The sequence below is a fragment of the Nesoenas mayeri genome, assembly GCF_963082525.1.
Source record: "Nesoenas mayeri genome assembly, chromosome: 11".
NCBI classification, from domain to species: domain Eukaryota; kingdom Metazoa; phylum Chordata; class Aves; order Columbiformes; family Columbidae; genus Nesoenas; species Nesoenas mayeri.
Genome location: NC_137563.1, coordinates 6,300,720 through 6,318,245, shown reverse-complemented (window position 1 = coordinate 6,318,245; position 17,526 = coordinate 6,300,720). Strand labels below are relative to the sequence as shown.

Here is a 17,526-nt window from a genome sequence, read left to right as displayed (position 1 = left end):
TTTTAGAGACTGGCAGGCACTGCTGGGATATCACACCGGGAGCTCAGTGCAAATTGCACCTTTGTGTCTCATGTCTTGCAGTTCTCTGGTGAGAGTGCTGAGCGAATGAAAAAAACATATGGCAAATTCTGCGGGCATCACAATGAAGCAGTAAATAACTTCAAAGATCTGTACTCAAAGGACAAGCGGTTTCAAGCATTTGTCAAGGTAGGACCTGGTAGAACAGACAGCGCTGATGAAAGAAGTATGTCCTTTGTGCTGTCTGGTGAGTGCTTTGCTACAGTACTGAAATTTTCACCTTTGTTCCTTAGAAAAAAATGAGCAGTTCCCTGGTGAGGCGTCTTGGGATTTCTGAATGTATCTTGTTGGTAACACAGAGAATCACAAAGTACCCGGTCCTTTTACAAAGGATACTGCAGTACACCAAAGGTAAGGGTCAGTTCCTCTATTCTAAGCGTGTATTTGTTCCTCCACAGTAAATTTATTGGATCCTTTTCGCTTTTCTTAGACTAGACCAACTAATGCACACCACACCACACTAGTCTCACACCACTGTAGTGAGATAACTGAGTTTCATATCTCCATTTAGGATTAGTTATTCGGGTAGCTTGATTTAGTTAAGTCTGTCTATAGCTAATTATGGAGCAACACGCTTAGACTCCAAAGTTTCCCAGTTTGATTTGTTTTTGGTAAAGGCTAAAATATGTGGTTAATTTGCGCATTTCACCTATACAGTCTCCTATAAAAGTATATTTGAATAGCCCCCAACCTCAACTACATATGTGAAAGGTTTTGTGAAAGTCTCCTTAAGGGGGAAGAATGCAGCCTGTCTCATAAAAGTATTAAAAACTTATAATGTGGGAATTTGGGAGGGAGATGAGGAAGGAAGTAAAATCAGTCCACAAGGATGAAGTGAAATCAAGGTGTTTCTCTTTCTGTTCAAAGAAAATGAGGTGGAACATGAAGACTTGACTCAGTCATTAAACCTCGTTAAAGATGTGATTGCTGCAGTCAATAGCAAAGTCAGCAATTATGAAAAGAAAATGCGCCTTGGTGAGATTTACAACCGAACGGATAGCAAGTCCATCATGAGGATGAAGAGTGGCCAGATGTTTGCAAGAGAGGACTTGAGGCATCGGAAGCTCATCCGAGATGGGCCCGTTTCACTAAAAAACGCAGCAGGCCGGTTAAAAGGTAAGACTATCCTGTCTTCTGCCAGGGGGAGGATACAGCTCACCCTCTCTGGATGGAGGATTAGTCCTGAGATTGGTGTCTCCAGCCTTGATTTATTCTTTTGCTTTGAGAGACTTTGACAGGAGCTTTCCCTGTTCTGCACACTTGCTTCCCATCACAGCATTTCTGACTCCTCATGCTGTTTCTGGCGTGATTGATAGCTGTTTCTCCTCCTGGTGACTGCTGAAGCCTTGGCTTGTGGTGACACCTCGGTGTGTCAGCCAAGGAGCAGAGTTGCTGGGGGACCCTTTGGGCCAGGAGGACATGATGGGGCTGCAGTTTCCCAGAGCAGTGGGTGAGACCTCCACGCCACGGTGCGCATGTGCAGCGGTTCCAGGGAGCACATTCGCTGCATCCAGCCCCAAACCTCAGCTTCCCAGCAGCTCTGCCCACCGGCAGCACCGCCTCCCCTGTGCTCTGAGGTCTGCAGTACGGCTGCCCAGGCCCAGCATTGCCATCCCAGTTTCCCTGGAACTCGAGAGAGGTGTCCCAGCTGTTTGGTGCTCTTGAACCTCTTGAGCCGCTGACGCAAACTGTTCAGGAGAAGCTCTGGTGTCCCTGCAGCTGCCTCTTGTTTGGTCAGTGTTACCTGGAATTTGCTTTTTGTTTGTTACCAGGTGGAAATAGTTTTTCTAAGATGCCGTGCTCTGCTGAGCACTGAAGTTCTCTACTGAATTAAACGCTAAATCTCCCAAGGAAGCCTTCAGCTGGGACCACAGTAGCAGTGAGAGCAGTCGGGACTGTTTCTCAGGCTTGGCAGGAAGGCTGAGCTTTCCTTCTCTCACTCCAGCATCAGCTGATTAAACCACGGTACTTGGGCATGAATGGGGACAAGTAGCCTGGTGCTATGCTGTGCAGAGGCAGTGATAACACGAAATTCCACATCAAGTAGGATTTATCTTGAGGTTGTGGAAACAGGAAGTTTACGGATGGTTTCTAGGCACCCAAGATGACTATTGACTTTAGGTGGTGGATGAAGCAAGTTATGCTGCTGTTGTGAAATCTTGTGATAAGTACAGACTGCATTTGCATTTCCAAGTCATAGAAATGCACAAACATACCTCTGTCTGTATTGCAAGCTCCCAGCAAGGGCAGGTCCCCCAGACAAGCTGCAGAGTTCAGTGTGAGAGGAGCTGGTTCATACATTGATGCTGTTTTTCAGGATTTGAAATACGGAGCACAGAGAAGTATAGGAAAAACTTTTCTTAGAGGGTTTTAGCACTCTGGCAAAGCGCACAGATGATAGAGAAGAAGAGTCAAATGCTGACTTCTGCAAATCTCCCAGAGCTTTGAGTTCATTTTGTAGCTTTGATTAAAGTTTGGTGGTTCTTTTATCTGGAACGGATCCTGTCTTCCCAAAGCAGAATGGAAGGAATTACCCACGGGATGATTTAACTTTTTTTTGGTTTGCTTCCTCTCTGTCACAAGATTTCCCAAGTACATTACACAAAAACTCTTTGTACTGAGGGCTCTGGGTGGGGCATTGTACTTGATAGTTGCTGTGCAACTTTATGATATGTCATTAGGAGACTTGGAAGGCTGTCTGTGTACTCTGGGAAGAGGCTGTATTCTGATTTAAAATCCTCTGTTGGCCTGATGTTGTGCTTCCTTCTGCCGTGAAAGAAAGCCAGGTCCTGCAGGCTCCCCTTGGAGTCTGCAAGAGTTGTGTTGGTCTGTGAGCTGAATTAGTGGTGGCTCCTGAAGTCAGTATGTCCTGGGAAAGAAACTGCAACTGACAAAGGCTGTTATTGCACGATAATTTACACTCCACAAACCACTCATCAAGAGAACCATAAAACCCAAAACTTCCTGTGCAGATATTTTGCTTGAGGGCTACAGTATTGTTTGAGAAAGCAGCACTTCTATTCAGTAAGTGTCGCTAGCTTTTGCTGTTATGCCCATGTCCTACCTGTTAGAAAGCATGTGGCTAGAGAGGAGCACCCCTGCTCTGACAGATGAGAGAAAATCCAGCATGTTTCCCAAGTGCTGTTCTGTTCTGCTTAACGCAAAGTTAGTTCAGAACTAACCTGACCCAGCATCTCCAGGAGCTGCCCCTGCTCCTACTGCTAATGAGGAGGTTGACCCTGCTTCCAGGATTTGCAAAGGCAGCCCTGCTGCTCCCCAGCACCGGTGTTATTCAAATAAATCTGTTTCGTGGTGAGTTGTATGGTTATATTGCACTGGTGTGCTTTTTCTTTTGCAGAAGTCCAGGCTGTTCTCCTCTCTGACATGCTCATATTCCTTCAGGAGAAGGACCAGAAGTATGTCTTTGCCTCACTGGTAAGGCTTCAACCTTTTTCTCCTCCTTCCTTTTCTATATGAGAGACCCTTGATGTGGGTTGTGCAGCCAAGCCAGACATCTCCTGCTAACAACTTCATTTTCTTGCTTAGAACATTTTTGGTTGCTGAGCAGACTCTTGTTCTTTTTGATAGGAAAACAAGTCTTCATGCCCCACCTCCCCTTTCTGCAGTGCCTGGCACAGCTGATAATTGGCCTCGAAAACCTGCCTGTCACTTGATACACTTAACTCCTTTTCAGTTTGTGCACATTGAAGCAGTGATTGGAGTGGGAGGGGGCAATGGGATAATGCAAACATTGTAAAAATGAATCTTAGCAGAAGGAAATGTCCTAATACATTGTGAGCTACTGTGGGGGCGGGGGGGTGTGAAATGCCACTGCAGTACATTCAGCAGAACAGCTTGAAAATAAATGTCAGAGGAATATATTTGTAACGCACAAGGCCAAAAACATTAGCTTTTGAAGGCAGGCCTCATAAAAGGGCTAGGCACACTGACCTGCTAAACCAAAGCTGGGACCTAATTGAGTCTGTTGGCGCTGTACCTCGCAGGCATGGTCTAGACTGGCTAAACCTTGTGACCTTTCCACTCTTTGAACATTTTGAAAGCTGATAATTTGTTATTACTGTTTCACCAACCATCTGCACAGAGTCAGTGCCCTGCAGAGGGGAAGGTGGTTTGCACACAGGTCCTGCTGGCGAACCACTACCGGATCCCCCCAGTTGTAGCATCCTGTAAAATGCACAAAGGGGGTGACTCATATGCAGATGACACAGCAGCACAGGGATGTTTTAACCGAGCAGGCTGATTACTCAGAGACCGTAGCTCGCAATGAACGTCATCTTACACACAAGTCTTCTCCATCACAGGAGTCAGCTGTGAGCTTCTGAGAACAGCAGGGGTTTTGTGGGCTTTGAAAGCAAGATGTTACTCCCTCGTAGGGAGAGATGGTGAAGATAATGTGTTTGAAGCAGAGGCTATCAAGCTGCACTTAGTCTAAGGAGCTGTGATATTAGTGAGGAGAGGACGTGGGCAGGAGGAGAGGAGATCAAAGGTCTGCTAGAGTTAGAGCAAAATATGGCAGAGCTTGCAAAACCACAAAGTCAACTGTAAATTAATTCTTTGTTGAAATGGAACAAGGTTAAATTGCTTTTCCTACAGAACCAGAGGAAAGCAAGCCGTTTTCTGTTCTTTAACCCCATTTAAATGATTTATTTTTTTATTAGACAATAGATTCAAAAAATGTTTACAACCTGAGAGAGGTAGCAATACGGTTATTGGGGCCTTTTTAATGCTAGTTTGCATCTGGGAACTAGTAGAGTTCACCCTCCTCACCTGTTTCTTTCCATCCAAAGGACCAGAAATCCACTGTGATCTCTCTAAAGAAGTTGATCGTACGAGAAGTGGCTCATGAAGAGAAGGGCTTGTTCCTGATCAGTATGGGTGTAAAAGATCCCGAAATGGTGGAAGTCCATGCCAGCTCCAAAGAAGAGCGTAACGGCTGGATACAGATCATTCAAGACACAATGAACACAATGTAAGCTCCAAAGCTGTTCTTGCAATGCAGGTGATGCACACGATCACGTTCTGGTAGTAATTGAGATATATCTCTTTACCCCAGGGATAAAGATGAAGATGAAGGAGTCCCTTGTGAGTCCGAGTTTGAAAAGAAAGTGTGGGACGCAAAAGTGAGAGGACTGAAAGGTAAAATCCTGCCTGGGACAGATCTGGGGAGTGATTTTTGAAAATTTTACAGGAATTCTGTTAAGTTTTGTGATTTAACTATGAGTTTTTTTCAAAGGAGTGAGAAACCTGCATCCAGTAAATGATTGCAGTCCTTGTTTGCACCTCATCGCGTTTTGCATTATTATTTTTCTGAGCCTGCTGGGTGTCATCACTGTGCAAGGTTGCACAGAGCATGGCTGTATCATCAGGTTCCACTAGATGGAGCCAATATCTCAGGAATCTCTCAGTTTCCTTGCCGAAGCTTTTGTTTTCTGTCTTCATCTCTGTTTTCTCTTCACCCCCACAGAACAACTTCAGCAGAAGGATAAGCAGATCCTCCTCTTGCTGGAGGAGAAGACTAAGATCTTCCAGGACATGGCAGACAGTTCTGTACAGGAGGACATGCCAGGCTCCAGGCTGCTCTTCAGAGCCAACACAGAAGAGGCACCAAAAGGAGAGGCCATTATGAAAACTGCAATAAATGAGGGTGAGCAAGTCAGGGCGACACGGTAATTACACTAACCAACTAACCCATCGTCAGTGAAACCATCTTCAAGCACCAATTTTGCAGGGGAAGTCTTCTCTTTGTCAGAATAACAGAATAGATAAGGAGATATTGCTATTCATGGTATTGTCTCCCATATTGGTGGCTGTTGAAAGAGGGCTGAAAAGAAGGCAGCACAGAGAGCAACCGTGCATCGCATCTGCACCAGGGTCAGGAGCACCACAGCGTTTATCCCTGGCTGAAATTTGAACTGTCCAGGTTTTTGCTGTGCTTCAGTCCCAGCAAGGTGTGAGATGGGGGCTTGGATTCCAGCAGGTGCTTGTGCCTGCAAGGGACAAGCAGATCTGTTGACAAAGGCAAGGGTAGATGGAAACACAGGCAACTTTCCGGTGTGATTTTTGGAAAGGCTAAAAATTAAGTACTGTTGTCAGAGCACAACAGGGTTGCCTGCAGGAGAAAAGGAAGGTATAAGCCTGTGTAGAGCTTCAGGAGTTGGATTTAATGGTCAGACAGACTGGGTTTTAGCAGGGGGAATGCATACAGTTCATATCATTGTCATAGTAACGTAGTTTCTTAGCACAGCAAGGTGTGTGAATTTCTGACCTGAGCTCAGACAGGGATGAAAATAGCTCAGAAGCCTGAGGTGGTCTTTAATGGAGATATCCTTGCTTTTTATCAGTTGAACTCCTGCAAGACTTGGTGAACAGGAGCCTGGGCACTGCCCTCGGGCAGCAGGTCAGCAGCGCTGCCATGGAACAAGAAGGAGGAGTTGGCCCCGTCTCTCTCCCTAGAAGGGCAGAAACTTTTGGAGGATTTGACAGTCATCAGATGAATGCCTCCAAGTGTGAGTAGTGGCATATGTGCACATCAGCATTTGTTAATAATACATGTCATCCTATCCTCTTGAGGATATTGCTGAATCAAGCACCTTCTCCCCTGGCTCTGCTCTCTGTGCATTTGTGTTCCGCATACAACTGCATGTGTTATTCCTGCAATTAAGTCTCTCCCAAAGAGATGTGTGAATATTTATTTCAGTGGCATAGTTGGCTGCTTCCCAATGCTCTCTTTCTTTGCCCTAGTCATCAGAAACTTCCCCGTCTTCAAATTCCTTTCTCTGTGGTCTCACTCATACTCCCCATACAGCCAGTTTTGCTGCGCTGGTGTCTGTCTCAGCATTGGGATTGTTGGACCTCGTCTGACCTTCTGCATTAAAGGGGCAGTGTTAGCTCCAGACAGTCAGACATGAGAAGTATGTAGAGGTTTTCCCAGCTCTATTGGAAAGCTGCAAAGCTCTCCACAGGCCTTGTCATCATAATGACAAATATATTCACGCTGGACGGGTTTGTTTAGGGTTGTGCCTCTCTCTCTGTTGCAGTGATGAAGGCTGTTCATTGTTAAGCTCTAGGTTTTCTGTAGAAACGTCCTCTTTTGAATTAGATTGTAATTCAATAGTTGTAGGGTCTTGGGAGAATTTGGGCAAAGAATGCAGGGCCTATTTGTTCAGCTGGAGGTTGGGAGGCATGAAACCTGGCTTTCGTCTCCAGTTCTTCTGTTCATAACCTGTGCAACCTTGGGCAAGGCTTATAACCTCGCTCCCCTTCATTCTCCCATACAGCAAAGCAGAAGGGAGGTGTTTCCTCCTGCAAAGAGGTGGAAGGTCCGAGGACGTGGTGCAGGAGAGAAGGTCTGTTAGGAGGACTTGACGGTCAGCCTTTAATAGCAAAGCTTGCCTGGGGGTGGTGGGAGGAGATAGCCTTCACACTAGGCATGGTGTCCTACAGATTGCTGCAGATACAGATGCATGTAAAGTTGTTTATTGTTAAAAGAGTGGCAGTAGGGAGGTTACCAGAGCAGGTGTGGGTTTTCGCCATGGGCTGCATTTCAGCTGGCAAGGGCAGTGCAAGAGTCTTGGCAAGAGCCAGAGGACCGAGGAGCTAAGCAATTCCCTCACCGCCACAAGCGGAAGGGCAGCGCAAGTGGAGGGTTGTGGCTCTGGTGGCCTCACCACTCACTTCAGTTCTGCTGGGGAGCACTGATATGAGCCATCCAGGGGCGAGATAGAAAGAGAAGTCCAGTGTCCCTTTAAGATACAGGTTTCTGATAGCTAAGGGTGAATTGTTAGCATAAAATTACACATGGTATTGCACAGCAGTATCTGACTCAGATGTAAATTCCATTTAGACAAGAGAGGCATTGAAACTATACCTGCAATAATACACCCCAAGATGATCCTGGTATTTTTCTCCATTGGCTCTTATTTTCTCTTATGTCTTCTCAGCAAGTATTCTTTGGTAGTAGACAGCAGTGCAGGGGCTAGACAGACCACCAGTTAATAGGAGTGTGTCAAATTTATCAGCACATTGTCTGAAACCAAAGCCAATCCTAATCTGAATTTACATCCACTTTTTCTGGTGGTCCAGACATGTTCTGTATACATAGGGAGCAAATACATTTAGTTAAAGTGTTGAGAGCTCTGTGTCACTTTTTATGAAACATCCTAGCTTCCCGTATTAAATTTCTCAGACGTTAGCAAGATCATCTATGATTTAAAATGTTTAATAACCAGTGTCAATGCTGGCTTCCTCCTTTAGGTGGAGCGAAAGATGAAGGCGATGATGCTCAGGACCTTCGGAGAACAGAGTCGGACAGCATTTTAAAGAAGGTATCGCCTGTTTTATCTGTCTGCTGCCACTGAGTTCAGATTTCAAGAGACTGGCAATTCTAGTATTGAGAAATGCCTGAATTCCTTGACAATTGAGTGCATCCTAGTAAGTTAAAAACAAAATAAAATTAGAAGTAACAGCCAAAAACCACTTTGCTGTAACTGAAATCCTGACTTGAAAACCATTGCAAATCAGTTGTATTCCTTTGTGGCACAGGTTATCTGCCATCTGTCTGCAGATCAGCTAAAGCATGTGTTTAATTATGCATCACTATTGAAATGATAAGGTCAACTAGAAGCTTGCACCTATTCTTGCTGTGGATCGATCCATCATAAAACTACAAAATGATACCTAATTAACATTTTATTTTATATTATTTTAACTTGTCTAAAAAACATGCATGGATTCTCCCAGAATGGAAGATGGAGGAGAAGTTTAATGTGTCTGTCATTAGTTCAGCTTCAGAACACATTTGGTGTGATTTCTCATTTGTCCTCATATTAAATCTGTGATCTTTTCTTAGGGTGGAAATGCTAATCTGATGTTCATGTTGAAAAGGAATAACGAGGTAAGAATTGATTCCGTTGCTCAGCTGTTTCCTTCACTTAAGTGGCAAATGAATTTATCTCAATAGGTGATAATGTAGAAGAAAATACATTTCATTTGCTGAAGCGCATGTAGACTTTTAAATACATTAAGCTGAACCCACTGTGTCATTTATTTGTTTAACCTTGGATGTTCAGGCAGGGAATTCGCTGATTGTCATCTGCTTGCCAGCAGGATGATATGTGCTGATTATAGGCAGCATGGGTTAATTACCACTAGGATGCACAGGGCTGTATTTATTGTGCATCTGCAGACAGAGGGAGTTTAATTTTATGTTGCAGGTGCAGTGAATTGGGGCAATTAGATTTCTATTCTCCCTTTGATACACATTCATAACTCCCAATTAGCATTAATGGCAGAATGAGAAGCAGTTCCCTTAATACTGGCTATCACACCACTATTGCAAATACAGCAGTGGTTTTTCTTCTTAAAAGTAATTGTAGAATATGGAAGATTCAAAGAATTTTTTTAGCTAGGCTAAAAATATATTTAGAGATAAGGCATTGCTCCAAAGTAGGTTGCCCGGTATCGATGCACGATGTGTTCACATTTACCTGTATTTTCAGAGAGCCTGCATGAGCACACCTGCTGTACTTATGTGCCTGCTGAATTGCAGTTTTCTGTCTAAGGACAGTGGGACTTGTATGGATCAGCTTGGGGTGGAAGAGTACAAATAGTTCACATTCATTTTAAGATTTCTTCTTCTTTTGCCCCTTCAAGTTTTCTCCCTGAAATTTTTAGGTGAACAGCTGAGTTTCATCCCAATTGCTCTGCTTGTTCTTGAGCAAACTGGTGCTGTGGGAAATGGTTCACAGAGACAGCCTGGGAGTTCCCATGAGGTCTGTGTTGTTCAGTGCTTCTGTAAACATTGCCTTCCCTGCCGCACTGACAGCAAGGAAAGTGAGGAAGACAATGCCAGGCATGTCTGAAATGTCCCAGGGATGTATTTGTGTACTGGGGAGTGACAGAGTCATTGCAAGTGAAGGGTGAGAAAAACGAGGGTGTAGAGGGTTGACCGTACAGTTTGTCAGACCAGTGCGTCACAGTGGAAAAGGAGGGTGCTTTACATGCACCCAGGCACACAGTGAGATCTAATAGCAACGCTTTTGTTTTCTTGCAGCAGGTCCTTCAAACCATTACCAGCCTCCATAAGCTGCTCAGTGCTTTGCAGGTAGGCTTGGCCATTCATCCCGCTTTTGCACACTGCTTGCCCAAACTGCGCACCCCACAAGTCAGTAACAGCCACTTGCGCTTCACATGCATCTCCCTTTCCCCTTTGCCTGTCACATCCCAGCAGCTGGCTTGTAGGCAGCGTGCTGGCAGGTCGTAGGAACGAGCTGCTGCCTAAGTGAACTGGTGCTTGCCTGAATTTGCGAAGCTGCTGAGTAGATGCTCTGCCAGCACCCTCCGGTCGCTCAGCTGCAAGGCAGCAGTGCTGAGCTGTGAATTTGGTGGGAGAAGAAAGGGTTTGATACAGCATCTTGAGGTTTTCAGGCATGGAGCCTCTCTCTGTGGAGCAGATGCTGCAGTCATTTGTGTCCCCTCTCTCCTAGGGTGTCGTGCTGCAGCAGGACACCTACATCGAGGACCAGAAGCTGGCTCTGAGCGAGAGAGCTCTGACCCGAGGGTTCTTTCGGCCAACCTCGCTGCTGGAGCAAGAGAAGCAGCGCAACCTGGAGAAGCAGCGCCAGGAGTTGGCCAACCTGAAGAAGCAGCAGACACAGCACCAGGAGGAGAGGAGGAGGAGAGAGAAGGAGTGGGAAGTGCGGGAAAAAGAGCTGGCAGAGCAGGAGGCTCAGCTGGCCCAGCGAGAGGAGCAGGTCCAGAAAGGGTGGCAGGATCTCGAGCGGGAGCGAGAGGAGCTGCAGGTGAAGAAGGCCTCCTACCAGCTTGACCTGGAGAGGCTTCGTGCCGCGCAGAAGCAGCTGGAGAGGGAGAAGTTGCAGTTCAAACAAGACATGGAGCGATTAGCTCAAATGCGGCAGGAGCCTGACCACAACCAGGTAAATGACACCAACAGCTGGGTTCCTGGGGAAGCCGTGCCCTGCAGGGAGCTCGTGGCTGCCTCCTTGGCCACCGGCATGCCAGCAGTGATACGCTGACACCAGCCCAGCTCCAGACATGCAGGGCTTGGTATTTAAAAGTGGCTCTTTCCTTGCATGTGATGTGCAGGGCTGCGTTTCTTCCACCTCCAGAGCTGCCCAGGCATTGCCAGTGTTGATGCAACACGGTGTGTTCAGGATGCCAGGCCAGTACTGAACAGTAGGTGGTTACAACACCCACTTTTCTGTGCCGTGTGTTGGTGGACAGCAGAGCAGATGTGGCTGGCTTGCAGAGCAGATGCCCCAGGCAATCCCGGGAGATGGATATTGCCTTTGACGTTGGCTTTCAACCCATGGGGCTGAGCTCTGGGGAGCAGACAGGCAGCTGAGACATCCTTCTCAGAAGGAGCTTGAGCACTGTGGGTTACCTACACCCTCCCGCTGCCACAAAAGCCACTTGCAAGGCTGATAACTGAAGGGGAAGGCTGTTTGTATGCTTATATCCATCTGCAAAAGCATTCTCGGTATCTAGAAAAGAGGGAGGCGTTGTCCCTGTCCTAAAGAGACTGGGCACCTGCAGTCTGGTCATGTCTCAGTGAGCAAAAGTCCCCAGCTCTGCTGCACGAGGCTTCTGCTGTCTGCCTGCCCACAACCAGCTAGAAAAGGCCACACGCAGATCCTGCTCTGTGAATTTTTCAGCAAGCTGGGCTTTATTTTTTGGTAACCGCATGGCAGTCTGGCTGAGGAGAACAAGCATCTGTTGGCAAAACATCAGCTGAATTTGATCCTTAAGCCTGTTTTTTGGTCGATTGATTGTTTGTAACTCACAAGTTCTGAATGTAATTTGCTTAGAGCTGTAGCAAAATTAGTTTTTAAATATTGGATTGCAGAATGGAAATGATTTGGGATGCCTGAATGGACTAATTGCGGAGCTCAGCAGTGAGCTCTGAAAAGCAAATCATCAGAGGAGGGCTTGGTCCTTCCCACCCTGGTTCCTGAGTAGGCCAGAAGTTTTCCAAGCACACAGTGAAGCTGTTCCAGCATTGAACGCATGTAGACATGCGAGGGGTTCAGATGCTGTGGGAGAGGCTGAGAGGTAAAATAACTGCGAGGCCTGGGGGATTGGAAGAAGTCAGCACCTTTTGGAGGCGAGTATCTTACTGGCATTTCTGAGCTATTAATAGAGGGTTCGGTGAGGCTTTGAGCTGTTGTTTTGATCTTCTCTTTGAATGTGCAGACTCAATTACATCCTGAGACAGCCGTTAGGAAAAAAAAAAAATCAGGAAAAATATTTTTGCTTTCATCTTTCACTTGGGAAGGCTTCCTTTGACACATGCCGCTCTGGTGCCGTGCGCTGGCGTTCCCCTGCCAGAGAGGCACCCTTCTCCTTGGCCTCCTGCCACCGCCTGTGTGCGCAAATCATGCAGGGTAAGTCTCGTTGTCGAGATCTTAGGGAATATTTGCCCTTGGCTTGTTGATACATCACATAGTACATGTACGAACGAAAGATACTGGGGCCTTATTCTTTATATTCCTCATTTCTTCATCTCAGAGAGGGCTTTTTCCCTCATTGCTTGGCCTGAGTAGGAACCACATTTTAGCCGGTGAGTGGGCTGGATGTTCACAAGAGCAGCCTCGGGTCTGGGACACACTTTTCCTATCTAGGTTCTCTGCTGGCTTCTTTCATGCTCCAATAAAACACTTTTTTGTTTTCCTTTATAGGTTTCAAATCTGCATGAGAAACTCTCAAGAGTCTCCTCCCAGTCCAGTGTCGATGACTCCTCCAAGCAGAAGAGCCCTTCCCTTCCTAAACAAGGGCACTTTGATGCGGAACTGTCTGTCTCCCCTAAAAGGAACAGTCTTTCAAGGACACACAAAGAGAAAAGCACTTTCCATTTGCTTAGCACAACAAACCAGACTAACAAGGTGGCTGAGGAACAGCCCCAGATGCCTACTCGCCTCTTCAGTTTAGCCAAACCAAAGGAGAAGAAGGAAAAGAAGAAAAAGGGCAGGGGACATCGCTCCCAACAGTCTGGTGAGTGTCAGGGGAGGTCATAGGCGTTTTTTCAGATTTGGTGAGCTGGCTTTTTGCTCCAGCCAGCAAACTTGTGGAAGCCGTGAAATCTAGCCTTGAATGTGAATGGTAACACTTGATGGATGGAGAAGATCAGCTGTGATAAGTGGAGTTCCGAGCTTGAAGTGATTTTCTTTGCGGGCTTTTTTGCCTGCAGTTGCTGGGATTGTCAGAGGCACACACTCTGCTCCTTGCTCCTTTCCTTCCCTGTCCCATCCTGAGCAGCCTCCACAGGCTGGTTTCTCCATGTATTTTTCAGCTTGCTCTGCTTTGAGGAAGAAAATGTCCTGCCTCAGTGTATGTGCTTTCAGGACCTGCTGCTGGGATACTCCTGGCTGTTGCAGCCCCTGTGGCATTGCTGTTTGTGTTAATTCTGTTGTAGTTTGGAAGGGATACTCACAATCCTTCTGATGGCCTCTCTTTTCCCTTAGAGCTGATCTGTCTTGTCTCTTAATCTGAAAACAAAGAAAAACAGGATTTTCTCTGGTAGTTTTGGATCCCCTTAGGTCTCAGTTCTGCACCTCAAACTTCTGAATCACATGAAACTTGATCTCATGCTCTCAGATGACCAGCTTTGTCGGTATTAACTCACTGATAGCAGTTATGAGATGTAATTTCATGGAAGCTCATCATGGAACTGGACATCTTTAACGTGCCCGGTGGGCCTAGAAGGCAAAGGGGTGTCCATGCACACAGAGTCCTGCTCTGCCTGCTGTATTCCCGTATTCCCATAGTGATTCCCACCTGTTTTTTTGTGCTGCAGATTCTCACTCGTCAGAAGCACCTCCAGAGGGTGAGGAGATCTTCTGCTGAGCACGGACGGTTCCATCGGTCACTCGGCATTGGTACAGTGGACATCTCCCTGCCCGCTCCACAGCGCGCTGCTGGTGCCTGCATCTGACGAGCATCTGGAGGTTTTATTTAAAACATGTTATGAAGTCTGTTAAGTGGTGGGAAAGGGCCTCTCTCCTGTGGTTTTGGGTGAATTCTCACCGCGGAGGCTGACTGCACGGCAAACCGTACCGTGTCTCTGTGCAAACCTTGGGTTAAATGGATCGGGATAGATGTTTTCTGTCTCTTCTTACTGCTAAAGAATGAGAGAACGTAGCCTTAAGGGGTCTGTGCCTTCAAATTCCCCTTTTCTGGGGAACCTAACCAAAACTAAACATTTAGCAAAAGATGAGGACTCTACAAATGGTGCGTACACACTGGCATATATAGATATACTGTATATATACATATATGTATGTATGTATCCACTGGGATATGCTTACAGTCTGTACAGCTAAGCTTAGCTCAGTGCATGGGGATAGGTGATACCTGATGACTTTCAGGGAGCGCATAGATATTAAATATCTTGCCCTTACTGCTCCAGTTGTAACACCATTGACTTGCACACCTGTTTTGTGCTCATGGTATATGGACTGTTTGGTCTCAGAAAGGTACCTTACACTAGGAAGCAGTAACAGTGTTCAAAACAAAATTTCAGAGAGGGAAAAAAAATCCAAAAGATTTCCATGGGACAGAGGATTTAAATGTCAAACAGTTTCCAGAATCAAGCAGAATTTATTTAGGTATATTTAAAACAAAGCAGAAAAGAGAAATTTGGTAGGCTTGTAAGACAACCCCAGGGACTCAAAACATTTTTTTACACAATCTCTTTGAGCTCCATCTCAGTCTTCCCATCCCCTAAGTAAAGTTGTTTGGTTTTGGTTTTTGGGTTTTTTTTTTTTGCCAGAGCATAGTTCTCCAGTTGCATTTGACATCCCTGATGACTTACTGGAGAGATGGCTGAAAAATCTGATTTTAGGGATCTTTGTTCTGTTAATTGTTTTTTTCTTCCACCTCTTACTGTGTTACTGTTGGGCTTCTGTTTCTCTGGATTTTGTCAGCTTCCTTTGCTCATTTCCAGGGCAGAATGAGCCAACAGTGATTTCAGAGCATTTCAGCAAGATGTTGCAGGTCAGGGGATGAGCGCAGTGAGCAGAGCAAACTCCACAGAGGCGGCTCCTAGTCGCTGTGCACTTATTAACTGTTTCTAGGGAGAAAATACATTCTCATGGACAAAACCACTGTGTGACAGGTCTGTTTCCATCGCTGTGGGCTGCAGGGTGAAGGAGTCCACTCGTCCCCATATTGCCATCAACACAAAGGGAAGGTCTGTGCTGACTGCGAGGTGTTTGTACAGCTGTCGAATAGACGGACGTGTTCAATGGCGGAAGAGAAATGTAGGAAGCCAAACTTTCTTCCAAAATTATTGTTCTTCCAAACCCTGTCAGGGGAATTGCCTGAGAAGGTTCGTAAATGGTTATGAGATGCTATCAGCTTCAAAATAGCTCAAGGGTTTGCTCAGAGTTTGAAACTGTCAAGTGCATTTCCTCTCCAACTAGTTTTTCTTTTTTTTTTTCCAAAAAAAAAAGTGTTTATCTTCTTGCACTATTGTATGATTTCAGCTTCTCCTGAGGTGGTAACCTGCAGCAGTTTTCAGAGCTTGGTGCTGATGAGTATCAGCACCATTGATGGTGAGATGGGTGCTTAGTCTTGGTCAGTGCAGGAATCCTGAACTGCCTGCTTGCTTTTGAAGCTCTCTAAACTATCAGGACTCAAAAAAAAAAGACAAAAAAGGAAGAAAGGAAAAAGGGTTGAGATTTATTTTTATTTTACTGGTTTTAAATATTATTTGGTGCTTGTTCTTAATTGCAAGCAGGGCTTGCAAAAAATATTTATCTTTCTGTTTATTTGAAAGAGTTCTTTTTTTAAAAGAAGTTTACTTGGGTTTATTTTTTTATTTTTTACTTTTTATTTTGCTTTCGTTTGGGTGTTTGAGGGCTGGTTTGTGGGGTTTTTCTTTCTTTTTTGTTTGTTTGTTTGTTTTCTTACCAAGAGATTGGTAAACCAAATGTTCTTATCTCCCTGGTTCCTACAAAACTAGGGTTTGGGCAGTGCTGCTTTGCAGCCTATGCCATGCCCAGAGTTATACTATTTCAAGTGAGAGCTTTCTTGAAGGCAGAGCATCTTTGGGCCAAAAAATATCTGGAAAAAGAAGCAGTGACTTCAGACATGACTCCTGCTATCAGTTAGTTTCCTTGTCGAAATATTTTTGTTTAGATTTTCTCTCATCTCTTGGAGACAAAGGAAAAAGCAAAACATGGAGCATCTTGCAGTGACGTGAGAGTCTGGTTGCTTGTCCAGAGAGATCTCTTTTCCTAAACCTGAAAGGAGCTGGAGGAGGCATGTGCTGGTAGTGTGATCTTTTTCATGAGAAAAACACCAATTTCACCAAATGGCTTCTACCCTGCGATTTGTACATCTGCAAAAATGAATGTGGCAAGCTGAAATGTTTGGAAACCAAAGCGGTGCATGGCTCATTTACTGTTGTGTAAACAGAGATCAGGTCCACAGTATTTCTGAAAGTTCCCTCGGTCTGTAATAGCCTTTGCCAGAGTGAGCTTTTCTTTTTATCCCTTACGTTTTTCCCAGTCCCAACATCCTGAATTCACAGCATGGGAATGTCCCATGGCTCCAAGAAGGGCACTGTAAGGTAGATGTGTGACCCAGAGCAGCAGGGCTGAGCCTCTTCTGCCTGGCTTGGCCATCTCTTCTGACCTTTGCAAATCAAAAAGTGCATTCAGTGCCCGAAGTGAAAACAGTATAATATTTACTCAGTGATCTCCTAAGGTCCCCATGGTTCCTTGCCAAAGAAACCACAGACATGAGTCAGAAGTACACCTACCAGAAATATTGCATATCAAAGCTGTTTGTGTCTTAAATTCTGGTGGACAGACCTTTGTCCCTGGAGGATGTATGTTACTGTATGATTCACTTTTTTGGAACGAAGCCTTTACTCCCACACTGCTTCCTCCTTCTTTCACCTTTAGGAAGGCGAGGGCTTGTTTTTATCTCTTTTTCCCTCTTGGGTTTTGTTTGGAAAGGCTTGGCATATGTTCCCAGAGTCAGATGCCCACTCTGATCCCTGCAGGTTGCCTAGGGTTGTCTGCTAGATTACAGTCCCAGCTTTACATCACCAAAGCTTTTCCTCTTCCCGGACCTAGAATTGCGTTTGTTCCAGTTCCACGCCTGGCATCCATCCTGCAGTTGTTGAAAACATGTTATTTCTTCAGCCCAGCCTGATGCTGTATCTAATTCCCAGAGCTGGTCCTTTGGTCCAACTTGGAGCACCCAAACCAGCCCATTTTGCATTGGGATCTTGCAACACAGAACAGGTTCAAAAATGTCTGTGCGAAGTCCAAATAGTTGGAGCGAGAAGAGGACTCTGCAAGGGCTCTTGGAGCTGTTTTTGCTAGTGTTTCATGGAGGGGAAAAAAATCAGACTTTCTTTTCTAGGGCTTTTCTTTGCCTGTTCTTTATCACTGCCCAACA

General features: G+C 45.6%; 1 protein-coding gene across 1 annotated transcript in view; it reads left to right on the top strand.

Annotated features, from left to right (window-relative positions):
• AKAP13 (A-kinase anchoring protein 13) overlaps positions 1-14,102 on the top strand; it is a 148,185-nt gene extending 134,083 nt beyond the window's left edge. The window contains exons 25-39 of the mRNA XM_080351176.1: positions 82-207; positions 312-429; positions 946-1,194; positions 3,437-3,513; positions 4,887-5,068; positions 5,153-5,235; positions 5,564-5,743; positions 6,441-6,605; positions 7,377-7,445; positions 8,353-8,423; positions 8,948-8,992; positions 10,151-10,201; positions 10,584-11,033; positions 12,795-13,107; positions 13,910-14,102. Of these exons, the coding sequence (XP_080207302.1) occupies positions 82-207; positions 312-429; positions 946-1,194; positions 3,437-3,513; positions 4,887-5,068; positions 5,153-5,235; positions 5,564-5,743; positions 6,441-6,605; positions 7,377-7,445; positions 8,353-8,423; positions 8,948-8,992; positions 10,151-10,201; positions 10,584-11,033; positions 12,795-13,107; positions 13,910-13,959 (2,229 nt within the window). The 3' untranslated portion in view covers positions 13,960-14,102. The remainder of the gene's footprint in view (positions 1-81; positions 208-311; positions 430-945; positions 1,195-3,436; positions 3,514-4,886; positions 5,069-5,152; positions 5,236-5,563; positions 5,744-6,440; positions 6,606-7,376; positions 7,446-8,352; positions 8,424-8,947; positions 8,993-10,150; positions 10,202-10,583; positions 11,034-12,794; positions 13,108-13,909) is intronic.
• Positions 14,103-17,526: the final 3,424 nt, after the last annotated feature.